This window comes from Salmo trutta, chromosome 16, assembly GCF_901001165.1.
Source record: "Salmo trutta chromosome 16, fSalTru1.1, whole genome shotgun sequence".
Classification (NCBI taxonomy): Eukaryota; Metazoa; Chordata; class Actinopteri; order Salmoniformes; family Salmonidae; genus Salmo; species Salmo trutta.
Window position 1 is genome coordinate 44,105,113 of NC_042972.1, and position 19,535 is coordinate 44,124,647.

General features: G+C 47.1%; 1 protein-coding gene across 1 annotated transcript; it reads left to right on the plus strand.

The window, feature by feature from the left end:
* The first annotated feature begins 479 nt into the window (after window positions 1–479).
* LOC115150812 (bone morphogenetic protein 7) lies at window positions 480–19,346 on the plus strand. The gene is made up of 7 exons (XM_029694504.1): window positions 480–1,064; window positions 15,624–15,813; window positions 16,753–16,904; window positions 17,420–17,626; window positions 17,879–17,955; window positions 18,136–18,246; window positions 18,527–19,346. Exons 1-7 carry the CDS (start codon window positions 653–655, stop codon window positions 18,674–18,676), a joined length of 1,299 nt encoding a protein of 432 aa, XP_029550364.1. The 5' UTR covers window positions 480–652; the 3' UTR covers window positions 18,677–19,346.
* The last annotated feature ends 189 nt before the right edge of the window (window positions 19,347–19,535 follow it).

Below are 19,535 nucleotides of genomic sequence, written 5' to 3' on the forward strand. Positions count from 1 at the left end.
TCATGTCCAAACAAAGGATTGATAGGACAGGACAATTAGGTTTTAAACCAGCGACGATATTGACCCCCCCCACCACCCTGATTCCCCCCCCCCCCCACCACCCTGATCCCCCCCACCACCCTGATCCCCCCCACCACCACCCTGATCCCCCCCCCACCCTGATCCCCCCCACCACCACCCTGATCCCCCCTACCACCCTGATCCCCCCACCACCACCCTGATCCCCCACCACCACCACCCTGATCCCCCCCACCACCCTGATCCCTCCCACCACCACCCTGATCCCCCCCCCACCACCAACCTGATTCACCCCCCCACCACCCTGATCCCCCCCACCACCACCACCCTGATTCACCCCCCCCCACCCTGTTCCCCCATGGGGACATCCCATCCCAAAGCCCACTGACCCCTCCCCTCAGATACTGCAACTCAATAAAGTGGGATGGCAGGGGAGCTGCTTGACATCGCAGCAGCGCGAGCACACTCCAACAGCAATCCCGAGTGGTGTGCACCAATGCAGATGATGTGTGGCTGATATTTGATTCAGTTTCTAAAGTAAGATCAGGGTCTAAACTCGTCCTCCAATGCATGCGGATTTGAGACACTACTTTTAGATAGCCTATCTCTACCCTTATATGAATCAATTACACGGATGAATTTGATAATGGTGGTTTTATTGCATCTACGTGCGTCGGCGATGGTTCTTGCATGGGGATTTTGTATTTTGGGCGAGACAACTTTTTCTAACTTCACTCTGGATAACGAAGTTCATTCCAGCTTCATCCAGCGCCGTCTGCGGAACCAGGAGCGCCGGGAGATGCAGCGAGAAATCCTCTCCATCCTGGGGCTGCCCCACCGGCCACGGCCGTACATCTACACCAAACAAAACGCTGCCCCGATGTTCATGCTGGATTTGTACAACGCTATTTCCACGTATGGACAACAGCCCACCGGCTTCTCATATTATAAACCCGTCTTCACGACCCAGGGACCCCCGATGGTGACCCCCCAAGACAGCAGTTTCCTCAATGACGCGGATATGGTGATGAGTTTTGTCAATATCGGTATGTCCTTATCATCACCCTATCCAGAGATGTATCAATTCATTTCGATGGATATGAATTGAGAAGTTATTGTTTAGTCTACATGATCTCATTAATGCTGTAGCATAAAACCGCTTTCACCATATATCTTACTTTATTTTTTTAAAGCAAAATTAATTTTTGTTCACCTTTGCGCAACATTACCTAGACATTACCTAAACAGCTGTTTATGTTTACTTTGTGATATCTGATACTGGCACTGTCATGCTGATAGTTTACAAAACACTCTTAATGCTTGCTTTGACTCATTCAGTGACAGAGTCTCATCGCTAGGGTAGCCTACTCACCTGGGGTTCTCTGTGGACCTGTCTGGTCTGTAGGTCTGCTGACTAGGAGAGCAGAGGTCAGGCAAGGTGAAGTGTGGGTGTGGTTTACAGCTCAGACAGAGCACTGCTGAGGATCCAGTGGTGCTCCAGACAAGAGTCTCTCTGTGGTTAACCTGGCCTTATAGCACAGGAGTTGACTGAAAAAGCAGGCTTACTTCAAGTTTACCTGTTGGCATAAGGATTAAAGAGTGAAAGCTTTCTTCAATGCCTTTTTGTTGTCTGAAGGCACTTTGCAGAAAGGACAGTACTGTTGAACCCGAGTGCATTAGCTAAGTGTTTGTCTGTGTGTATGACGTTCGATTTGTGTACGGCTCCTAATGGGGAGGCTTTAAGGTAACTTTCTCTGTGCTTCAGATAAGACTGCTCTAAGACTGTTCTGCATTCCCAGTTGTAAATGTTATGACAACATAGCTGTATCCGATTTCCCCTGAATCCTGTTAAAGCTCTGGGAGACCAGCTTCAGCAAGGCTTTGTTTCGCATGACTAGGATTTGAACAGGCATTTCAGTACCCTGGGGAGGGCAGGACAAGTTGACAGGGAGATAAAGACTCAGGTACTGCATCTAAATACTCTTTACTGGAGACAGCTGGCAGTGTGTGTGTAAATCAGGGGGGGGGGGTTCTTCCTTGGACATTAGTGAGTTTCTAAAACTGAAATCCTGCTTTTGTTTCCTTTGGAGATCTCACTACGGGTCTGATATCACTAAAGTGAAACAGTAGACGGAATGGTGCCTGTGACTCCCACCCGGATGTGGCTTTTCTTCCAAAGACAACCATTTCCCCTTCATTGTCCTGGCTCAGGGCTTACAGGTTGGGCTTCATGGCCTGCTTTACATTTCAGTCATTTAGCAGACGCTCTTATCCGGAGCAACACAGTAGTGAGAGCATATAGTTTCATACTGGTCCCCCGTGGGAATCAAACCTACAAACCTGGCATTGCAAGCACCATGCTCTACCAGCTGAGCCACACAGGACCACTGTATGTGTTAGGATGGCAGTTTATCATCAGGAATAGATTTGGCACTTTTACACTTTTATTCCCGTTCATGTGTCTGTGAGAATGTACGGAGTGACCTTGTTAGAGAGAAGGGGAAGAAGTAAGTGCATAAACTCAGCAAAAAAAGAAACGTCCCTTTTTCTGGACCCTGTCTTTCAAAGATAATTCGTAAAAATCCAAATAATTTCACAGATCTTCATTGTAAAGAGTTTAAACACTGTTTCCCACCATAAACAATAAATGAACATGCACCTGTGGAATGGTCGTTAAGACAGTAACAGCTTACAGATGGTAGGCAATTAAGGTCACAGTTATGAAAACTTAGGACACTAAAGAGGCCTTTCTACTGACTCTGAAAAACACCAAAAGAAAGATGCCCAGGGTCCCTGCTCATCTGCGTGAACGTGCCTTAGGCATGCTGCAAGGAGGCATGAGGACTGCAGATGTGGCCAGGGCAATAAATGGCAATGTCCGTACTGTGAGACGCATAAGACAGTGCTAAAGGGAGACCAGACGGACAGCTGATCATCCTCACAGTGGCAGACCACGTGTAACAACACCTGCACAGATCGGTACGTCCGAATATCACACCTGCGGGACAGGTACAGGATGGCAACAACAACTGCCCGAGTTACACCAGGAACGCACAATTCCTCCATCAGTGCTCAGACTGTCCACAATAGGCTGAGAGAGGCTGGACTGAGGGCTTGTAGGCCTGTTGTAAGGCAGGTCCTCACCAGACATCACCGGCAACAACGTCGCCTATGGGCACAAACCCACCGTCGCAGGACCAGACAGGACTGGCAAAAAGTGCTCTTCACTGACGAGTCGCGGTTTTGTCTCACTAGGGGTGATGGTCGGATTTGCGTTTATGGTCGAAGGAACTAAAACGGCCAACTGTTACTATAATTTTGACAACTAGACTTAATGATTATACAAATGACAAAAAGGCCTGTACTCTGGAGTGGGATCGATTTGGAGGTGGAGGGCCCGTCATGGTCTGGGGTTGTGTGTCACAGCATCATCGGACTGAGCTTGTTGTTATTGCAGGCAATCTCAACACTGTGCTTTACAGGGAAGACATCCTCCTCCCTCATGTGGTACCCTTCCTGCAGGCTCATCCTGACATGACCCTCCAGCATGACAATGCCACCAGCCATACAGCTCGTTCTGTGTGTGATTTGGAACTTTTTCAGTTCATGTCTCAGTTGTTGAATCTTGTTACGTTCATACAAATATTTACACATGTTAAGTTTGCTGAAAATAAACGTAGTTGACAGTGAGAGGACGTTTCTTTTTTTGCTGAGTTTACATATGAAGTGCAGAGAAAATAGAAAGAAAGAGAAGGAAACACAGTGCCCCAATCCTCTCATGAACCAATGGCCACTCTCCTGTTGATTGGCAGTCTGTTTTCCCACCATTTTGTAAAGAGCCAGTCATGGTGGTCTCTGGAGTGATCGCTTAAAGCCAAACTGGATTAAGGCATTTCCCCTCGACAAACCACAGCTTCCGTTGAGGGAAAGAGTGCTACTCTTCCCCCCTCTCTCTACTGTATGTGCAGGTATATAGGTGGCCAACATTGACGCTTCTTGGAAATTATGGAATCTGTTCAGTTTTATTTGTTTTGCGCCTTTCATTTTCTAAACAAATTAACGGTTGGAAAAAGCTTTGGCTTCCAATGCCCATTATTTTGGAATGAGACGCTTGACGAGGAAGTGTCCACATACTTTTGGCCATGGAGTGTATGCACACACCCACAGACTCATGGGTGTTAGAATCTCCAACCACCATCCAGTCTGCCCACTACCAATATGTATTAATCTCATGTCCATGCAACACATCTGACCATACAGATGCAGTTTGACTGCACGCATCTGTAGCTTGCCTGCCCATCTGTGTGATTATAATAGAGCTATAGCGATACTGAATACAGAGCTCAGGCCTGCTTTAGCAGTCTGACTATATTCTGACTGCATGGTTCCTGGTTGGACTGATTTGACCTGCATTCCTGCACTGCTAGTGCTTCTTGCTGGGAGTCTGCCATAGGCTGATACAGATGTCTCTGGGATGTTCTTGTTCCCATGAGAACACACCTGCAGCATATGGGAATAGTAGACAGGCCTATCTGTTATCTTTCACAGCTCTCCATGTGAAACGAAATAAAGAAGATGATGCTGTATAGTTAAAGTTTGACTTATAACAGTTTTGGGATAAAAAAAGGGTTTTATAGTATAGACATAATGTAACTTTAAAAATGTATTACCTTTAAATGTGGCATGAATACAACCATTCATGGTGTTTTCATCTGATTGTCAAACAAATCACTTCAAAAAGTAGGTTACCTTCACACATTCATCCAAAATAATTCCAGCATCTGAACAGTGTGTTGTGCACCCGCCAACTTTCCTTCAATTCGCAAGAGGTTGAAACTATCTCACTGGAGAAAGGATCCGAGCAAGCAAAACAGTGCCCCTCTGTCTTACTATATGTATCTGATGCTGCAAAAAATGCCATACTGTTTTTGGCCAGACAGCATCAGATACATGGGCTACACATGCATGTCCTCTGCCTCAACGACAATGGCAGTATTATCTGCAGCACCTGTCTTTTTACTAAAGAAATGCGTTTTGTATCAAATCAAATTGTATTTCTCACATGCGCCAAATACAACCGCAAAATGCTCACTTACAAGCCCAACAATGCAGTTTTAAGAAAATAGAGTTAAGAAAATATTGAGTAAATAAACTAAAGTTAAAAAAAAAGAAAAAAGAAAAGTAACACGATAAAATAACAATAATGAGGCCATGTACATGGGGAACCGGTACTGAGTCAATTTGCGGGGTTATAGATTAGTCAAGGTAATTTGTACATGTAGGTAGGGGTAAGTGACTATGCATAGATAATAGACAGCGAGTAGCAGCAGTGTAAAAACAAAGGGGGAGGGGGGTCAAGGCAAACAGTACGGGTGGCCATTTGATTAATTGTTGTTAAGCAAACTTTTGGACCTAGGCATGGCGCTCCGGTACCGCTTGCCGTGCGGTAGCAGAGAGAACAGTCTATGACTTCGGTGACTGGAGTCTTTGACAATATCTGGGTTCTTCCTCTGACACCACCTAGTATATAGGTCCTGGATGGCAGAAAGCTTGGCCCCAGTGATGTATTGGGCCGTACGCACTACCCTCTGTAGCGCCTATCGGTCGGATGCCGAGCAGTTGCCATGCCTGGTGGTGATACAACCGGTCAGGATGCTCTCGATGGTGTAGCTGTAGAACTTTTTGAGGATCTGCGGACCCATGCCAAATCTTTTCACTCTCCTGAGGGAGAAAAGGCATTGTCGTGCCCTCTTCACGACTTTCTTGATGTGTTTGGACCATGATAGTTTGTTGGTGATGTGGACACCAAGGAACTTGAATCTCTTAACCCACTCCACTACAGCCCTGTCGATGTGAATGTGGGCGTGTTCGGCCTTCCTTTTCCTGTTGTCCACGATCATCTCCTTTGTCTTGCTCACGTTGAGGGAGAGGTTGTTGTCCAGGCACAACACTGCCAGGTCTCTGACCTCCTCCCTACTGCCTGTCTCATCGTTGTCAGTGATCAGGCCTACGACCGTTTTGTCGTCAGCGAACTTAGTGGTGGTATTGGAGTCATGCTTGGCCACGCAGTCGTGGGTGAACAGGGAGTACAGGAGGCAACTAAGCACACACACTTCAGGAGCCCCCATGTTGAGGATCAGCGTGGCAGATGTGTTGTTGCCTACCCTTGCCACCTGGGGGCGGCCCGTCAGGAAGTCCAGGATACAGTTGCAGAGGGAGGTGTTTAGTCCCAGGGTCCTTAGCTTAGTGATGAGCTTTGGGCACTATGGTGTTGAATGCTAAACTGTAGTCAATGAACAGCATTCTCACATAGTTGTTCCTTTTGTCCAGGTGGGAAAGGGCAGTGTGGAGTGCGATTGAAATGCTTGTGTTTCTTGCTCCAACGGCGCAGTAATATCTAACAAGTAATATCTAACAATTTCACAACAATACACACAATACACACAATACACACAAATCTAAAGTAAAGGAATGGAATTAAGAATATATAAATATTTGGACGAGCAATGTCAGAGTGGCATAGAATAAGATACAGTAGAATAGGATAGGATATAGAATATACACTACCGTTGAAAAGTTTGGGGTCTCATAGAAATGTCCTTGTTTTTGAAAGATAAGCGCATTTTTGTCCATTAAAATAACTTCAAATTGATCAGAAATACAGTGTAGACATTGTTAATGTTGTAAAGGACTATTGTAGCTGGAAACGTCTACATAGGCGTACAGAGGCCCATTATCAGCAACCATCACTCCTGTGTTCCAATGGCACGTTGTGTTAGCTAATCCAAGTTTATCATTTTAAAAGGCTAATTGATCATTTGGAAACCCTTTTGTAATTATGTTAGCACAGCTGAAAGCTGTTGTTCTGATTAAAGAAGCAATAAAACTGGCCCTCTTTAGACTAGTTGTATCAGAAATCAAAGTAAGACCCAGATGCAGACACGTTGAATAAACAATGGTTTATTAGACCAAGGGACAGGCAAGAGACAGGTCAATGCAGGCAAGGGTAAATAATCCAGAGAAGGGGCAACAGTACAGGTCAGCAGGCAGGGTCAGTGGCAAGCAGAGTGGTCTGGCAGACAGGTACAGAGATGGGAAGAGGCGAGGGTCAAAACCAGGAGGACGAGAAAAAGAGAGGCTGGGATAAAACAGGAGCTGACAGGACAAACGCTGGTAAGCTTGACAAACAAGATGAGCTGGCAACAGACAAACAGAGAACACAAGTATTTATACACAGAGGATAATGGGGAAGTTGGGCGACAACTGGAGGGGGTGAAGACAATCACAAAGACAAGTGAAACAGATCAGGGCATGACTGTACCCCCCCTCTAGGGGCGCCACCTGGCGTCCTATCTGGGCGCATACCAGATTGAACGGGGTGCCGGCGGTGGAAGTCGTCGATGAGAGCTGGGTCCAGGATGTCTCTAGCGGGGACCCAGCACCTCTGGTCAAACCCTCAGAAGGCGTCTCACCGTGTACGCCGGATGGCCATCGATGACACGGGGAGGAGGGGTGGGCCTGGAAAAGGAAGACAAAGGACTGTGAGACACAGGCTTAATATGGGACCTATGAAAGGTGGGGTATGGGGTACGAAGGGTACGGGGCAACAGAAGATGAACAGCAGAGGGGCTAATGACCTTGGAGATGGGGAAAGGGCCGATGAACCGGGGGGACAATTTGCGAGACTCCACCCGGATGGGCAGATCCAGGATGGACAGCCATACCTTCTGCTCGAGACGATACTGGGGCGCCGTGGTCCGATGGCGATCCGCTTGTCGTCGATACCTGGAGGTGGTCTTGAGGAGGGCCGACCGGGCTCCAGGTATCGACGACAGCAGCAAACAAACATCTGGGCAGAAGGTATGCCGACCTCCTCTTCTTGCTCAGGGAAGAGCGGGGGCTTATACCCCAGGGAACACTCGAAGGGAGATAGGCCCGTGGCAGAGCAGGGAAGGGTGTTGCGGGCAAATTCGACCCACACAAGCTGCTGGCTCCAGGTGGTGGGGTTGACGGAGCCCAGGCAGCGCAGGGTCGTCTCAAGGTTCAGAACGCCTTCAGAACGCCTTCCAGAACTGGGACGAGAACTGAGGACCTCGGATGGAGACCATGTCCACGGGCAGTCCATGGATCTGGAAGACGTGCTGTACCATGAGCTGGCCATCTCCTTGGCAGAGGGTAGTTTGGGGAGAGAAATGACGTGGGTGGCTTTGGAGAATCGATCCACCACGGTCAGGATGGCGGTGTTGCCATCAGACTTGGGAAGTCCCGTGACAAAGTCCATGGAGATGTGGGACCAGGGATGGTGGGGGACAGGCACAGGTTGGAGGAGACCAGCCGGAGCTTGCCGAGGAGTCTTGTTCTGCGCTCAAACTGAGCAAGCGGCAACGAATGCGGACACGTCCTGGACCATAGTAGGCCACCAAAGGCCAGGGTCCGATGGGCGCCAGTGTGGCAGACCAGCCTGGAAGAGTGGGCCCACTCCAGGACCGCAGAGCGGACAGTGTCAGGAACAAACATCCAGTTTTCAGGGCCCCCCAGGAGTTTGGCTGGAAACAGTGCCTCACGGACCTGCTTTCCTATCCCCCAGCTGAGATCCATCACCAGGCATGAGGTGGGAAGGATGGTCTCGGGTTCCGGGGTAGTAGTCGTGGGGCTATAGCGGCAGGACAATGCATCCGGCTTGACATTCTTGGATCCCGGACGGTACGAGAGGGAGAAGTTGAACTGTGAACAGCAGGGCCCATCTGGCTTGCCTGGAGTTGAGCGGAGATACTCCAGGTTCTTGTGGTCAGTCCACCCTCCAGCCAGTGCCTCCATTCCTCCAATGCCATCTTCACCGCGAGAAGCTCCCGATTCCCCACATCGTAGTTCCTTTCAGTGGTGTTGAGGCGATGGGAGAAGAAGGCGCAAGGATGTTGCTTGAGGTCAAGGGCAGAATGCTGGGACAGGACAGCCCCCACTCCGACGTCCGAAGAATCGGCCTCCACCACGAACTGACGAGATGGGTCCAGATGAACCAGATGGGAGCTGTGGTGAAGCGATGTTTGAGATCCCGAAATGCCCGGTCAGCAGCTGGGGACCACGTGAAGGGAACCTTGGGCGAGGCGAGTGCTGACAGGGGGGAAGCCAGGGTGCTGTAACCTCGGATAAAGTGGCAATAGAAATTGGAGAACCCCAGAAAACATTGGAGCTGCACCCTGGACGTAGGCTGAGGCCAATCCATCACAGCTATCACCTTCCCGGGATCCATCTGGACACTCCCAGCAGAGATGATGTAACCCAGAAAGGGGATAGTGGAGCGATGGAACTTGCACTTCTCCGCCTTCACAAACAGCTGATTCTCCAGAAGGCGTTGAAGGACCTGCCGGACGTGGAGCACGTGTTCTTGAGGGGAGCGGGAGAAGACGAGGATGTCATCAATGTAGACGAAGATGAACCGGTTCAACATGTCGCGGAGAGCATCATTCACCAGAGCCTGGAACACAGCAGGAGCGTTGGTGAGGCCAAAGGGCATGACTAGATACTCATAGTGGCCACTGGCCGTGTTGAAGGCAATCTTCAACTCGTCCCCCTCTCGTATCCGCACCAGGTGGTAGGCATTCCGTAGATCCAGTTTGGAAAGCACAGTGGCCCCATGGAGTGGCTCGAAGGCCGAGGAGATGAGTGGTAGCGGGTAACAGTTCTTAACCATAATGTTGTTGAGACCCCGGTAGTCAATGCACGGGCGCATGGTCTTGTTCTTTTTCTACATGAAGAAGAAACCTGCGCCGGCGGGGGAGGAAGAGGGACGGATAAATCCAGCAGCTAGGGAGTGGCGTGGTGCAAGGGAGAAGGTCAATCCTGCAGTCATAGGGTCGGTGTGGTGGAAGCGACGTGGCCCGGGCCTTGCTGAACACCTCCCGGAGGTCCTGGTACTCCGCGGGAATGGCGGAGGGGTCCGGGGCACCTTTCAAGCCCCCAGGAAGATGTCCCGGGGCAGGTCGTGCTGACTTCAGGCAATGGGCGTGACACAACAGGCTCCAGCCATGATGGCACCAGTAGACCAGTTAATGAGGAGATTGTGTCGTTAAAGCCAGGAGAATCCCAATACCACGGGAATCAGAAGGGACTTGATGTGCAGGAACTGGATAGCCTCGATGTGGTTCCCTGACACCCGTAGGTGGATGGGAGTGGTGTTGTGGGTGACTCTGCCTATAGAGTGCCCATCCAGCACTCTAACTCCCATGGGAATGGAGAGGGGCTGAGTGTGGATGTTCAACTCGGATGCCAGGGTAGTGTCCCAAAAACTTGTTGGCCTCAGAGTCAATGAGAACCCGGAGGGATTTGGACTGGTCTCCCCACAGTAGAATGTCATGAAAGGGGGTGCGAGCAGGGGAAGCAGGAACGTTCTCTACTTTCTCCTACCGGTGAGTCTGGCTTCTTTAAAGGACAAGAGGACACAAAATGACCAAGAATCCCGCAATACAGAAAACTCTTTGTGTCGATCCTGTATTGCCATTCCAGCTCTGCCTAGTGGCATAGGTTCAGGAAGTGATGACTCGGCTGTCTTCAGCAGCCATCGTGGCAGGTCTTGAAGCCTCAGCAACAAGAGCTCGTCCTTGACCTCCTCTGAGGTGCCGTGCAAGAACATATCGAACAGTGCCTCTTGATTCCAAGAACTCTCTGCTGCCAATGTGCGGAAATCCACCGCATAATCAGCTACACTGCAGGAGTCCTGCCGAAGCTGGATTAGCTTCCGGGTGGCCTCTCGCCCGGGGAACAGGGCATCAAAGACCTTCCTCACTTCTCCCACGAACCTCTCCAGACTAGCGCATATGGCCGGCTGTTGTTCCCACATGGCGGTAGCCCAGGTAAGGGCCCTCCTGGACATCAGTGTGATGAGGTAGGCTATCTTGGAGCGATCCGAGGGGAAGGAGGAGGGCTGAAGCTCGAAGACGAGGGTACACTGAGCTATGAACGCCCGACAGGTGCTCGGCTCTCCATTGAAGTGTTCCGGAGGAGGTATGCGGGGCTCACGAGAAGGTGGAGTTACTGATGAGCCGGCACTGCTAGTAGCTGTGGAACTGTAGGGTTACCACCGTGCTAGGCGGCCTCCCGACAATCCGTGGAATTTCTCCAGCAAACTGGCCAACGCCCGGTCATAGTGATCAGCCAACGTTTGGACCCCCTCTCCAAGGCCACGAAGCAATTCCTCATGCCTACCGAGGGTGGAGATGGCGTTGTGCAGCTGGGCCGTGTCTGCTGGGTCAGTCATGGCCAGTTCATACTATCAGAAATCAAGGTAAGACCCAGATGCAGACACGTTGAATAAACAATGGTTTAATAGTCCAAGGGGCAGGCAAGAGGCAAGAGACAGGACAAGGTAGGCAAGGGTCAATAATCCAGAGAAGGGGCAAGGGTACAGGTCGGCAGGCAGGGTCAGTGGCAGGCAGAGTGGTCAGGCAGGAGGGTACAGAGATGGGACAGGCGGGTCAAAACCAGGAGGGCGAGAAAAAGAAAAGCTCATGAGGCCCCTTGATGTTGTGAGGCAATTGCCTCTTCTGCCTAATGGTAAATCCGCCAGTGTGTGAACCCAACAGGCTAAATTGAAAGCCGACTGTTTATCATGGTAATCAGATTTTTTTTTTGGGGGGGGGGGGAGAATAAGGAGATTACACCAGGGATTTATTCTCTATTCTCAAAATACTATAATTCCTCCAATTATTTGTTCATCCCTTTTTGAAAGATTGCTTTCTTTTTCCATTGGACACGGTTTTAGCTGAAATGCCAAGCAAGGTGTAAGGTTGTTTTGTTGGATAAAATAATCTGATCCAAGAAATAGGGTTTTCGAACATAAACCACTGAATTTTGTCAAACTTCCACCAGTGGCGTTCGGTGCTGTTTATGATTAGGGAGGACAATATATATATATTTTTAGCATGGCCTTATTTCTATTATAGCATATTGGATGACTGTCATTCATATTCCATTCATCCAGCTCGATGTAGCGTTGTACATAATACGCAAATTTTCCCGATACCCATGAGGTTGCATGTATGTAGGTGCACATGTCAAGAAACAAATTTGAGTAATCAAGGTGACAGACAGTGACACATCCAGTGACACAGTCTTGCACACTCTTGCCTTCATCTAGCTGATCTAGGGTGGAATCATTAGTCCAAACAGTTGCAAACAAAAGTTTCTATTGGACAAATTCATGTTTACCCCTGTTTCAGGTGCCATATGGAATTGTTTCAAGGTCATACCATGGATCATTTAGAAATTTGATTTAGGTATCCAATTTCTTTGTATTTTTTATTATTTGATAAAATATAGAATTTGGCCTTTACTTCTATGTAGAAATGCATTGAATAACACATTCATAAATGTCAAATAAGACAGTCCAAAAAATGTATCATAAGGAATAAGATTTTGAAGTGTCTGTCCTTTATCTAAGAGATATAAGAAAGCTCAGGAAATATATATATTTTGTTCACACATTTAGCCCCTTGTATTTTTGTGGCAATTTTTGATTTATTTCTTCCATTCATTTGTATGGGTTACTTTTAGACGAGGCCATGGGGATTGTGGCCAAACTGTTCGGATGCTACAGATGTTTTTGTGAGAAGACAGATTTTCGGGATGTCTCCTGGTCTGACAGACAGCGCTGTAACTCTGCCACTTTCCACCGCAGATGCGGACGCAGACGCAGGGCGTCTTAGGTGAATGCGGCGGATTGAGATTCAGCTATTGTAAAAATAAATATCTCTAGCTTTAACTGAGGGATTTTGATGGAGATTTTTTTATTCTTTCTTCGATTGACACACCGGTGCATCAACAGACTCTAGGGGGTTTTAAGCAAGTGTTTTTCATTAGACAACAGGCATGCTGTCAGCATTGGTGGAAGTACCCAATTGTCATAGTTAAATGGAAAATAACTCAAGTAAAAGTGAAAGTAACCCAGTAAAATACTACTTGAGTAAAAGTCTAAAAGTATTTGGTTTTAAAGATACATAAGTATCAAAAGTGAAAGTATAAATCATTTCAAATGGCTTATATTAAGCAAACCAGACTGCACAATGTTCTTGTTTTTGTATTTATTTACGGAGAGCCAAGGGGACTCTCCAACACTCAGACATCATTTACGAACTAAGCATGTGTGTTTAGTGAGTCTGCCAGATCAGAGGCAGTAGGGATGACCAGGGATGTTCTCTGTTTAGTGAGTCTACCAGATCAGAGGCAGTAGGGATGACCAGGGATGTTCTCTTGGTAAGTGTTGAATTTGACCATTTTCCTGTCCTGCTAAGCATTGAAAATGTAACGAGTACTTTTGGGTGTCAGGGAAAATGTATTGAGTAAAAAGTACATTATTTTCTTTAAGAATGTAGTCAAGTAAAAGTGAAAGTTGTAAAAAATATAAATCTTAAAGTACAGATACCCCCAAAAACTCTTGAAGTAGTACTTTCAAGTATTTTTACTTAAGTACATTACACAGCTGGCTGTCTGACAGTCAGTCTGTGTTTCAGCTTACTTTATTTTATACCAAGTAGATTTTCTAGGGTTTAGTTGTGCCTCTGATGAAGGATATTCATAAACTTCACCCATATCTTTTGATTGGCAGCTGAAAATTATTAACGCCAGCACGGCAAGTTGAACCCTTCGTCATGAGCAAACAAAAGTGTTGAAATGCCTCACAAAGAGAAGTTTGCATATCTGAGGGCTGATCTCTGGAGCTAATGGTCCCTAACGTAAACACACCAAGTCCTTACAAGCAATTATTGCCTTCATAAAAACGCCCCTGGTTTCTTTCCAGCATTTAATTGCGGTCAAACAAATGACTAGCAGGGTTCAGAATGCTCTTCTTTATGGCGTATGTGTGTGTGTGCATGTGTGTGTGGTTAGAAGTCGTTTTAAGGGGTTTAAAGCATTTTGAGGCATGTGTGCTGCATTAAGTTGTGTGTCTGCTGTAAGAGGGTTTATGCTATTGTGTGTGTGTGTGTGTGTGTGTGTGTGTCTGTGTGTGTGTGTGTCTGTGTCTGTGTGTGTCTGTGTCTGTGTGTGTGTGTGTTATCCGGCACTGAAACAATACCAAGGCATGAGTGAGACAGACGTATGATGTCATGGTGGCTGCCAGTGGGCAGGATGTGTTTAAGGTGGGTAATCATCGCTCCACCCTGCACACCTCCAGTGTGGGAAGTCCCCCGTTGCTCCGGAGACCTCCACCAAGCTTTCCAAGGACAAACACATTGGGTAACACTGTAAAAACACGGCGTTGGAAACCTCCAGGAAATCTTTGGCTCTGTCCCACCACCATTATTCTGGAAACTCTGAGAGTAGCTCAGCTGTTTCAGGGCAGGGTGGGATATCGTGGATCTCAGTGGTGACCCTTCAAAAGGTTCATTTCAACTGTTGGGATTTATCAAGCATACTCTCAGAAAGCTGATTCATATAAATGCTATTTTATAGCTTTATCATTACCTCCAGAGTATAATACTTTACGTATAATGGTTAAATGTATTCTCCTATAGTAAGGTGGATTATGGAAAACATACTGTACACTGAGTGTACAACACATTAGCAACACTTTCCTAATATTGAGTTGCGCCCCCTTTTGCCCTCAGAACAGCCTCAATTTGTCGGGGCATGGACTCTACAAGGTGTCGAAAGCGTTCTACTGGGGTGCTGGCCCACGTTGACTCCAATGCTTCCCACAGTTGTGTCAAGTTGGCTGGATGTCCTTTGGGTGGTGGACCATTGTTGATACACACGGGAAACCGGAAGCGTTGCAGTTCTTGACACACAAATTGGTGTGCCTCGCACCTACTACCATACCCCGTTCAAAGGCACTCAATTATTTTGTCTTTCCCATTCACCCTCTGAATGGCACACGTACACAATCCATGTCTCAATTGTCTCAAGGCTTATAAATCCTTCTTTAATCCTTCATCTACACTAATTGAAGTGTATTGACATCAAGGTGACATCAATAAGGGATCATAGCTTTCACCTGAATTCATCTGGTCAGTCTATGTCATGGAAAGAGCATGTCTTGTATTATCAGTGTATTGAAGATGATGACATTATGACCATAGTGTTTCTGCAGGGTGTAGGTCTGCATGTGCATGTGCATTGGATTGGCTGCTGTGGTTTTCCAGTCAGTGCTTTTCTTGTGGTCAGCACATGTGTGCAATTTAAACATAGAGCCAAATTGAGCCTTGAGTGTGGTTTTCCTCCCACATTGGCACATTATGCAGACTGATGTTTAGATCAATCAGCTCTCTCATGGAAGCAGGAGTTTCCTATTTTTGATACAGTGCTTCCTATATGTGGGCTGAGCAATGTGGATCAGAAGACTTTGATTCAGCGACAGTTTTGACAGAATTAAACCAAGGAGTGGATTCCGATCTGATTGTATTCACAGCAGTGAGTGTGTTGGCACACATGCACCCCCACTGTTTCAAAAGACCAGGGGATGTGGCGAGAAAAGGGAGGTGCCTTTACCATCCAGCGTCTGTGTTAGTTGTACAGCTCATAATGGGTGAGGTTAGCCATTGGAAAAAGTTGATCCGGGATGAGTTGGTATCAGTAGTGAGTAACCTTTTCTCTTCCCCATCTCCTTTCATCAGCTAAGCTGGATCAGGATGTCCTGTCTTCTCAGCACAAGAGGGAATTCCGCTTTGACTTGTCCCGGATCCCAGAGGGAGAAGCTGTCTCCGCTGCAGAGTTCCGAATCTATAAGGACTACATCAGAGAACGCGCTGAGAATGAGACCTTCCACGTGAGCGTGTACCAGGTGCTACAGGAGCCCTCTGACAGGTGACGCCTCTTCCATTAATCTTTGTGTGTGTGTGTGGCCTTATAAAATGATATACTACTCCCTGAAACAGCAGAGACGCCACCTTGAACAAATAGAGCACCCCCACAAGCACCACCCTCAATGCCCACACCTCCACCATTCACTTAATCCCCCTTCTCCATTACCTAACACCCCTCCCTTAACCCAACCCCTCTCTTCTTGGAGAACAGACCACACTAGGCGTTTTGATTGTAGTGAACAATAGGTGGATTTCTCCAACTAGTAAAAACACCCCCTTCTCTGCAACACACACATACACACAGCTTGTCATGCTCGGTGACATCAGAGCCCAGTCATGTGTAGGCATGGCCTGACCCACAGCGGTGACGGTGAGGCTATGAAGGTGCTGAGAACAAAAGCATTGTTATTCAGAGACACGTTTGCCTTTCATACAGACAAGGCAGCAAGACAAAGAGACAGTCTGAGGAGTAAGCCCGGGGGCCTGAAACTCAATCTGTAAACAAAGCCATTGTCTGTGAGATATGCCCCAATCAGTCTGGGAATTTTCATCTGTGATAAAGAGAGAGCCATTATTAAAAGAGCTATCGGTAGGGTTTGATCGACACTGCGTGTTGTCTCTTGTTTTGGATTTCATGTTTCCTGTGTTCTCTCTGGGTGGTTAATCTTTACTGTTTTTAGAATATGAATCTACCATCTAGATCAACTTTTATATAACTGCTTTACTTTTACATACTGCACTAGATAGCATCACACCTGCTACTGAGGAGAAGGGTTTGAATTGCAATGTGAAGTGGCAAGGCTATACATTTATGCAGATTTTGGTCAACCAATGTTAGAATTTAGAGCACACTTCCTAGGTCGGAAACTCTTTGTTGTGTATCTAACTGTTAGACTGCATGTGCTGTGTATCTAATGTTAGTAGTCTGCGTGCCCCGTAGTAGAGACGACTACCTGTTCCTTCTGGACACGCGGGTGGTGTGGGCTGCAGAGGAGGGCTGGCTTGTGTTTGACATCACGGCCACCAGTAACCAGTGGGTGGTGAACCCGGACCAGAACCTGGGCCTGCAGCTGGCTTTGGAGAGCATGGACGGTGAGTCACTGTCAGAGTTATAAGGGTGCTGTATGGCCACTGGTCCAACAGAGATAGAGCTCTATGGCTGGTACACACCCACCACATAAGATTGAACTGAAGCATACCAATATCAAAGACGATGTATTATATTGACAAGATATTCAAGTGACCGTTCTAACAATGGAAATATATGTCCTCAACGATGGAAGGCAGGCGAGATCAGATGGAACCATTCTATCCAATGAGAGGGCAGATATGCGTGTGAACAACAGGCGCGACTAAGTTGTTTCTCTCAAAGTTGCCGGAATGCCACGTGCATCCACTTGTATCAGTACATTTGTAACAGCCTAAACTGCTATTGGATCAAATAAGCCTCAGGTAATTCGACACTCTCTCATAGACCTCCATTAAAAAAAGGGCTTATCAAACACGGACAGATTTTGGCCGGAGTAAATCCTCTGGCTTCACCTCTCTCTCTCTGCCAATATGTACCCTGGACTGAAGTGTGCATGTCTTTCTGTCTCCCCCTAAAGGTCAGAGTATGAACCCCAGGCTAGTGGGGCTGCTGGAGGGCAGTGGGCCCCAGGACAAGCAGCCCTTCATGGTGGCCTTCTTCAAGGCAACCGAGGTTCGCCTCCGCAGCGTCCGTTCTGCCCACGGCCACAAGGGGCGCAACCCCAACCGCTCCAAAAAACCCAAGACTCCCCAGGATGCACTGAAGGTTGCTGAGGCTGCAGCAGGTACACAAATGGAGCACTCACTTGGAGAACAATTAATCAGTCATCTAGCCACTAGATCTATACACAGACATCATCTGATAAACTTGTAATATAATGATAGAAAAATGGCTGCTCCTTTGACATGTTAGAGTACTTTGTGTTGATAAAAGCATTCAGGCTATGGATAATAGATAGCATATACCAAGATACAGTGCTCACAGTTGATTGTTTTGATTCATCTGTATGTTGTTCATTTGACCCTTTGTCTTTCAGAGAACCTCAGCACAGACCCGAAACAGGGCTGTAAGAAGCATGAGCTGTATGTCAGCTTCAGAGATCTGGGATGGCAGGTACAGTACTACGACTCCTTCTATCACACCAGTTCTGTTCTGTACTGATCTGAGCACGTCCTCCTCTTTCTCTGTTCACCCACTTAGATAGGTGTTTGACTTGACTAGATTCAATGACATCTGCGTCTCCGTTGGTTGGATGTACTATTGTTATATGAGTCATATCACTTGTCCTCTCAGGACTGGATCATTGCACCAGAGGGCTACGCAGCGTACTACTGCCAGGGCGAATGTGCCTTTCCTCTGAACTCCTACATGAACGCCACCAATCATGCCATTGTGCAGACTCTGGTAAGAATATTCATGGTTTTCATGAATCATATCATCATGTACATTTCTGAGGGGGTTTCACTCAGGGTTTCACTGCAGGGTCTCTGGCTTCATTGTAAATTTAACCATTCAGCAGCTGATTGAAATTCGTATATTCATTTTGTGAAATCAAAGCGCTCTTTGATGTCCCACATCCTGTGAGAAAAACTGCTGAAGTATCAACACACATTTTCCCACACACTTGAATCTTTCTAATTGTGCATGGTTTCCCTGATACTGGTGTTATATTCTATCCCCCCAGGTCCACTTCATAAACCCAGAGACAGTGCCCAAACCCTGTTGTGCCCCCACCCAGCTCCATGGCATCTCAGTCCTCTACTTTGATGACAGCTCCAACGTCATCCTGAAGAAGTACCGCAACATGGTGGTCAGAACCTGCGGCTGTCACTGACCACCATCAGACCTCCCCTTCCCAGGATACACGGGGGCTAGTAGAGGAACATAAGGAAGAAGGGGAAGAGGGGACGGTGCAGGGAAACTAATTTACTGCCTGATCTATAAGGACCTGTTGCTTCAGGAGTTGCAGGAAGACCAACTCCCTTTATTATTGGCTGCAAACAGACAAGTACATAAAGTACTGGCAAAGATGTTCTACTTTATTGTCTTGGCGCATTGAAACAAGTAGAGCCATATTGCCTTAGTGCAACTGCAAAGAGGATCTTTGGCATCTGGACTGTATACACTACATGGTGCATGACACACAGGATCAAGAATGCTCATCTAGAGACCATAATAGAATTCCCAGTCAATACCATGGAGGAATGAAACATCAGACACTGAACTGTCATCTATTTATTTATAAGCTCATTTTACTTCAGTGATCAAAGTAAGGAAAGTGTTGATGAATACAAAAAGTCAGCCCCGAGGACAGAGGCATGAGACTCAAATGAAATGTTAGAGATGCTCAATTAACTGATACAAATTTAGAATTGAGCAATTGTTTGTTTGTCCATGAGCAGACATTTTACAGTGTCTTTTAAAAAGATAAGTTCTGCTGTGTGCACTCAGCGTCTCTGTAAAAACATTGCATATGATTGCATTAAACGGTCTATAAAAATGTGTTTACTTTGACACATGACTATTTATTTTACAGCATACATTTTTTTCACAAGCAGCTGGGTTTACTTAGATTTCAATGAGAACAAAATGGCGGTGTATTTTTCCTTTGAACAACAGGTAGGTGATGGTGTAGTTTGCAGAGCAGAGGTCAGGTGTAAGACATGTGGCTGTCTGTATGCAGATTGAGAGGC